The sequence below is a fragment of the Lycium ferocissimum genome, chromosome 11 (genome assembly GCF_029784015.1).
Source record: "Lycium ferocissimum isolate CSIRO_LF1 chromosome 11, AGI_CSIRO_Lferr_CH_V1, whole genome shotgun sequence".
Classification (NCBI taxonomy): Eukaryota; Viridiplantae; Streptophyta; class Magnoliopsida; order Solanales; family Solanaceae; genus Lycium; species Lycium ferocissimum.
Genome location: NC_081352.1, coordinates 52,289,255 through 52,297,171, shown reverse-complemented (window position 1 = coordinate 52,297,171; position 7,917 = coordinate 52,289,255). Strand labels below are relative to the sequence as shown.

The 7,917-nt window shown below is 34.2% G+C and overlaps 1 protein-coding gene across 1 annotated transcript; it reads right to left on the bottom strand.

Annotated features, from left to right (window-relative positions):
• Positions 1-4,804: 4,804 nt before the first annotated feature.
• Positions 4,805-6,473, bottom strand: LOC132036930 (36.4 kDa proline-rich protein-like). The gene is made up of 2 exons (XM_059427342.1): positions 5,206-6,473; positions 4,805-5,108 (listed from the first exon to the last, which is right to left on the bottom strand). The coding sequence occupies exon 1, from the start codon at positions 6,391-6,393 to the stop codon at positions 5,212-5,214; it is 1,182 nt and encodes a 393-aa protein (XP_059283325.1). The 5' UTR covers positions 6,394-6,473; the 3' UTR covers positions 4,805-5,108; positions 5,206-5,211.
• Positions 6,474-7,917: the final 1,444 nt, after the last annotated feature.

The following is a 7,917-nucleotide window of genomic DNA, read 5'->3' as shown; positions in this document are numbered from 1 at the left end:
TGCAACTTTGGGAATAGGGCAATTCGCAGGAATGTCCTTATTTTGTGGTGGTCTTTAATTTTGGTCCTTTGTTAGAACCCTTTGGTTTCGGGTTCAAACCCCTACTCAGTCAAAAAAAAAAATTAAAAAAAAAGTTCGCAAGGTAGAGCTTGGATTCGCAAGGCAGAGTTTTGCAGACAAATCTCTGCCTACCTCCTCAGGCAGAGTTTTGCTACCTGCATGTCAAACTCTACCTGATCAGGTAGAGTTTTGAGGCAAACTCTACCTTAAGGTAGAGTTTTGACTTCAGGCATGATAAAACTCTGCCTTAAGGCCTAACTTTACTACAAAACTCTGCCTTGCAAAATTGCTTTTTTTATTTTTTATTGAGCCGGGGCTCGAACTCCAAGCCTCATGACATTAGGCGAAAGGGACAAAAATTAAGGACCACCAATTTGATGGGAAAAAATTAAAGACCAGTGCAATTGAAGGGCACTCCGCACAAAAAAAAAGTTGGGAATATAGGAGGGAATGTTTTGACGAGTGTCACTATAGCATTGAGTTTAAATTGTATAGATCGAAGAAATTTCTATATGATTAGGTTATTCTAAATATATTTATTGTAAAATTTATAAAAATTTAAAATTTTAATTTTAAAAATAAGACAAATTATCTATTATATCTGGTAAAGATGATCCAACTCATTTTGATTTGGCTCTAGTATTTAAATGGAAAGTATGGTGGCCGAGGCAAGTGCATAAATCGTTGATTTTAGAATCCCTTTAAGACATAGTAAATGTTTATAAATTTTTATAAGCTTAGCTGTTTGATCAATTTCAGACTCGTGAGTCTGAACTTTAGACATACGGGTATAACGTTAAATCCTATATGTTTGTTATATATTTAGTTGGCATTAATTTAAACTACAGACATTTTCTTTCTTGAAATATCCTTCTTCCTCTTGCGAAATATCAAATATATTGATAATTATAGAGTTAATATTTTAGGTAGGAAAAAGGAACAACTGATAGGTACTATTATCTCATAATAATATAGTCTGTTTTCATCTATCAATGTTTCCAAGCTTTCCAACAACATTGTTGATTTATGCTCACTCTTTACATTTGAAATTCAAAACCTACTTCTTCAAGCTTGCAGCAATTATAATTTTCAGATGGTGCTTTATTTTTATCCGTTCAAGCAGTACTTCAAACACAATTTCAGCTCCAAATAATAACACCAAAGGAATTTCAACAAGAAATATGCAACAACTTCGAATTTTTACCTGCCAATTTTGATTTATCAAGAACCCCAAAAATAAATACTTTGAAGCTTCACCGCCAACTATTCAAACCAACGAGAAAAGGACGAGGAGGAATGTCTGAAGTTAGTTTGCTAATACTGGCTACAAGCTAAACATTTAAAAAACTGGCTGTAGCTTAAATATCAGGGCGAAAACTCTTTATCGTGTGCAATTGCAGCTATGCGATCCTTAGTAGGCGTGGCCATGCGATTTAGAGTCTGATTTCATATTTTAATTTCAAATCAATATTTCTGTATGAAATTTACACAAAATTTTAGCTTCAACTTCATATTATGATTTTAAATCCCAAATTCTCCAAAAGTAGGATTTGAGATTCCAAATCACGATTTCAAATTTTTTTAAATGTAAAACTTGACCATAAATTTATATCATGTAAAAGAAGATCCATATGTTGGTAGATCTATTTTTTAAACGTAAAACTTGATTCAAAGTAACAATGTTGGTTCGTCTTTTTGGTCATCTGATCGGAAATACATGCTCGGCATGAAGAGAGTCCGCACCATGTGGGAGGATTATATTAAGAGTAGTTAAACTATAAATCATGTTCAATATTTCCTTTCGATTAATAGATATTGTATTTTTAAGAAAGACTTTTTGGTACCGTATTAACTTTGTTATGAACTATGGTTTGCCCATTTAGTAAGACTGTATAAGAGTTGAAGAAGTTTTGATAGTTTTCACAATTTGTGAGGTCTTCAAGTTTATGAAACTACAAACTTAAGAAATCCAAATTGCACATCCAAACAAAACTTCTACTTCAAATCAACTTGATTTCAAATCACTAATTTCATATCATGATTTCAAATTATGTCCAAACAGGCCTTAGAATTTTTAGAAAAAAAACATACTCCCTCCGTTTCAATTTATGTGAACCCATTTGACTGGACATGAAGTTTAAGAAAGTAGAGAAGACTTTTAAACTTATGGTGTAAAATGAGTCATATGTATTTTGTGTGGCTATAAATCATTGCATAAAGATAAATTATTTTCAAATAAAAAAATAAGTCATTTTATTTGGCACAGACTAATAAAAAAATAAGCTCACAAAAATTGAAACTGAGGGAGTATATAATTGATATAACTCAAATAGGACAAAAAGAATATAAAAGGAGAAGACAGAGAGAGAGAGGAGAAAACATACTTTGGTTGCTTGTTGCTGGAAATTGTCAGAACTAGTTACAGAATAGGTTTGGCCCGTTTGGGTGTTATATGTAGTCGTTTTCATTTGAATCGACCTAACATCCAACGTAAAAAGTTTTAATGTTTTGACCTTAGTATAAAAATATATTTTATATTATAATTTTATTCGATGCCATGTTTTTTCGATTTCTTTTGGAAAATTGAAAATTACGTAATTATTCAATAAAATTATAGATTTATATTAAAAACCTATGAGTTTATTGAAAAAAAATATATCTAAATATAGGTTCGATTGACTTGTCAAATTTTTAAGAAACATTGACACCCCTAATAATTACGTCCAACATAATTACATGGCATTCAAAAGTTAACTTGTATTCTTCAATTTGCTAATAAACTTTTCATTGAATATATCAGTGAATAAAGAAAGTAAAAGCAACGTTTTATAGCGACTAGAAAGTGGATCTTACAAAATCTCGTGACAGTAGGTCTTGTATATATTCACTTTTATCCATTTATATGAAAATGTTTCCACTTTTGAAGAATACAATGGACTCTACAAGGTCGGAAGCTTTCTCCATCAGTTGTTTTGGTGTGTATCTCATGTCGTTTTGCTTGTTCTCATTTGGACGTGTACAGTTAATGAGTTTGATGTTGGCCCCCTTTGTATATATCATGTACTGTAGTTTATTTTCATAGCCTTATTTCTTATTCATGCATTTCAATTGCACCACTTTCGTTTCCCTTTCTTGCCCTTCTTTTAATTATTATTTATCATTGTGGAGAGAAGTACATGAAATACTGTTGATCACTTTTTCAAATTCAACTTAAAAACATTATTGCAATTAATATTTGTTTACAATTTGGTTCATTTTTACGTACTAACAATGTAAACAATATATTGATTTAACATACGTTCGTACCTTTTGTGATAAAAATTGTAATTTATAAATATATTTTTGTTCTTCAATTTTAAGAGTTTTTTAACAACCGATTCACGTATTCTCTACATATACTCGTATCGAAAACTAAGGATGAGATAATTTTCATCATGTTATTAAAAAAAAAAAGTAGCGGAGCTTGCTTTAATTTAATTATATTGTAGTGTCTAAATCAATAATTTTAAGGAAGAACAATCCTCATGTCAATTTTCTCAGTGGAGAAACACTGCCATAAAACAATCAATGGGATTGGAAGGGGGTTGTCAGCCAAAAAAAAAAAAAAATCTAATTTTCTAACTTGTTAAATTTGAGAAATCGCGTTTGACTGAGTGTATCTCATTCATGGGTATTTTTAATGAAGGGCATATCCGCTCAATTTAGCATACTTTAAAGACATGGCAACATCTCTTTCCGGCTAAGGAATGAGAAATCTTTCTCATGTTACATGAATCAAGTTTTCATTTTATTTGACAACTTTTTTTTTCTTATTAACCAGCTAATTAGGTTAATTGGGATCTCAATGACTCAATCAAACTAAAATCATATTTGAACCAATTTTTAAATAATAAAAATTATATGTAAACCATAGGGCATATGTTCGAAGACCTTAAAGGCATATTTGGACTATATAATGCAAATTTCAAAGTTTGACTAACTGACTCCGTATTGGGGACCCTACATTCCACAAGAATATTTTGTGATCTGGGCCATGTACCCAATCTACTAGGGTGGGCATGGTATGGTAGATACCGATTACCATATCGAAATCGAAACTTTTTATATCGCAGTTTCGATATTATGGTATTTGGTACGATAGTTGATCTGCATTTTAAAAAAGTTTGGTATTCGGTATTCATAAAGAAAATACCGAAATACCGAATATCATACCAAAGTATATAATTACATATACAATTCATATATCTTAGTATTATAATACTAACAAATGTATAAAATAGTATTATTAGAAAACTAATTGTTTAAACGTTGAAACTTTGACTACTCTATCTTGATTTAAATGTTTTTTTTGTGTAATTGATTTACGAAGGGAATTGCTTGTACTTTCTTTTGAATATTTTTATGTGTAAGGTGTTTAGTACATAATAATTGAGACGTTTCTTAAGTAGCGGATGTCATAATTCTCCATGATATGAGTATATGTAAGTCGAAGTCGGACAAACTATGGTACCAATTTACCGTACCGTAAAATTCCGAAACCGAATTTAAACTACCGAACCATACCGAATTAATTTGATACGGCATGGGTATAGTATTTTTAGAAACCGAAAACTAAAATTACCGTACCAAAATTTCAAGTACCATACCATACCGTACCATGCCCACCCCTACTGTCTACTCAAAGAAAATGTTAAACTTAGGTGTTAAATTCAATGGCATGTTTAATTCTTACTATATCACAGGATGAATTTAAGTGATTCTTTCCTCATTCATTCATGTTCATATTTTTATCAGCAATACATTTAAAGCACCACCAAAAATATTTCCCTAAAACACTAATGAGAATACATAATCAGTACATTAATGGAAAGATAAATAATAAAACGTCAAAAGCTTATCTATATTGGAAGAGTCATTTATCCCTCCTCATTTTTTCAATTTATTCGTCATGCTAAAGAGGAAATTGGACTTTCTCACACGTGCATTCGCAGAATGTGCCTTCAACTATGAAAGTGCAGCAGAATTAATCAAATGCCCAGTTCAATGTCCTGCATCATATTATATAATGTTATATTACTAGCTAAAGATTATTGCATGCGAGTTCAATCTTGAAACATAAATTAAAAGGTGAAAAGAAGTGGCAACCTTGATTTAGGATGAAGGACACTGGAAGCCTTTGGGTGGATACTTGCCACAGTCATCAACAAGAACTTGAAGGGCAATGGGAAGAATGACATTTATGTTTAGGAGCTTGAGCTTAATGGTTGTGCAAAGACAAATGGCTGCATCCAAGTCTACAAGTCCTTGAAGAAGTGGACAACATGTTTGCTTAGGATTGCCACCGATTCCAATGTGGATCAATCCCCCTAACACGTCGACACAAGCACCTAACTTGAGAGCATCAATGGGGCAAGTTTGCTGTGCTGGTGGAGATGGTACAGTTGCAGGTGGCGGGCATGGTGTAGGGGGTGTTGGAACTGTGGGTGGAGTGACAACCGGAGGACTTGGCACGTAAGGTGGAGAAACAATAGGTGGTGTTGGTGATGGTGGTTTTGGTGTGACTGGTGGTGAAACAACAGGTGGTGTTGGTGTTGGTGGCTTTGGAGTGACCGGTGGATAAACAATAGGAGGTGAAACAACAGGTGGTGTTGGTGATGGTGGTTTTGGAGTCGTTGGTGGTGTTGGTGCCGGTGGTTTTGGAGTGACCGGTGGATAAACAATAGGGGGTGAAACAACAGGTGGTGTTGGTGATGGTGGTTTTGGAGTCGTTGGTGGTGTTGGTGCTGGTGGTTTTGGAGTGACCGGTGGATAAACAATAGGGGGTGAAACAACAGGTGGTGTTTTTGGTGGTTTAGGGACAGAAGGTGGAGAGACAGTGGGAGGTGGATGTACTGTGGGAGGTCTTGGGACATATGGAGGGGCATGAGATGGTGGAGGACATGGTTTTTGCGGGGGGTATTTAGGGTGTTTAGGGGTTGAAGGTGGTTGCATATGTGGAGGGTTTTTGGGGTGCTTAGGGGCGGAAGGTGGCTTCACATATGGGGGGTTTTTAGGGTGTTTGGGAGTAGAAGGTGGTTTTACATGTGGTGGATTTTTAGGGTGTTTAGGGGTGGAAGGTGGTTTTGCATGTGGGGGAGTTTTAGGGTGGGTAGAAGGAGGTTTTGCATGTGGGGGATGTTTAGGGTGGGTAGAAGGTGGTTTTACCTTAGGAGGCAATTTTGGGTGCTTTGGGGTGGAAGGAGGATAAGGGCAATAAGGACATGCATGGGCAATGAGCAAAGTTCCAAGCTGGAGAAGCAACAATAAGACTCTAGCAAGATTAAACTTCTCCATTGGTAAGGAGAGGCAAAGTATTCTTGCCAAACGCTACCAAGAGAATGGTACACTATGGCACTAGCTCTCTAAAACACCCATTCTTATAGAGAAGATACTAACTAAAAATGTCTTTTAGCTTTTCCATTTTGAGGATATTTACCGACAAGGCCAGGGTTAGGAATGTAAAATTAAAGATATTTAATTTGTTAGAAAAAGATCTTTAGAAAATGTTAGAAAATGATCTTTAGATCTTTACCGACAAATCTAGATTTATTTTTATTTGTTAGAAAATGTTTACGAAGCCACCGATAGTGCGGTTGTTGAATGACATTTCTCTACCCTTAATTAAAGATTTCGAGTTTGAGGAGAATGAACAATTTTTGATAGGAAGCACTTCTCCATTAATGGATCCTACGTAATGCGAATTCGAATTAGTTAGACTAGTGGGTTCCGATACTAGATGGTTGAACAGACACATAAAAAAATAGGGAGTGTTTATGGAAGCAGGCTCTATAAGTTTTGACATTTTATACTTTAAATAAAGGGCAACCCGATATATTAAATTCATGCTATACGCAAGGTTCAGGGAAGGGTCACCACATTGAGTCTTATATATATGCAACTTTGGAGTATTTACAAGAGGTTATCATCGTGACTTGAACCGTAACCTCCTGGTTAAGACGAAAACTTTTACTGTTGCGCAAGGCTCTCATTCACATTTATAGTACTTTATATACATATAAATATTCGCTATGGCACTAGATCTAACACAGGCGTTTCTTATACAGAAGATACTACCAACAAGCGTCTAGAGGCTGCTTCTTTTTGCCTTTTATTTTCTTAAACATTTGTACGTATAAATTGCTTTGTTTAGGTGAGTACTATTGATTACAGGTGTTAGTTGTAAAGTGTTTTACATGACTAAAAATATAGGAAATGTTTAACTTATTTGTATACTGTATCAACTTATTTGGATCACATTACGAGCATTTCCGAACATTGACAAAGATCTTACAAGTTATAAAAGGTAACGTCCGTGTTTAAATGACTTTTCCTTATTGTTGTTTTTACCTTGCCAAAGATCTTCTTTAATTTAGATACTTATTGTACATGGCTGAGTACATTTTCTAAAATTTCATACTTTAAGATTAAAAACTTACTAAGCTCTTTTAATTTTTAAATCACTATCAGCATATATATATATGCCCTCAACAGCTAGCTCTTCGGAGGCATATGTATATACAAAAGCTATATAGGCCTACATCTTTCTTAATGCAATTGACTTAGGAGTAAAAATAGTAATACCACACTAATATATTATGCCAAATTGGACTTAGATTAATATCTCAAATTCCCATACGGCTCCAACGCTAGCTGTTTGCCTCAAATTTCAAACATTTGTCCAAGTGACAGTATGTGAATCGGTGAAAGGAAATGAGCAGATTCGGACAAATTTGGCACTTACTTTGCTGTTCAGCCCGTGATTGAGCCATTCAGACTGCACATTCACTACATTCCAAGGAGTCATCCTTTTGAAAAGTA

Excerpts from the sequence above, each read along its gene's own strand:
- LOC132036930 (XM_059427342.1), bottom strand. The coding sequence starts at position 6,393 with ATGGAGAAGTTTAATCTTGCTAGAGTCTTATTGTTGCTTCTCCAGCTT.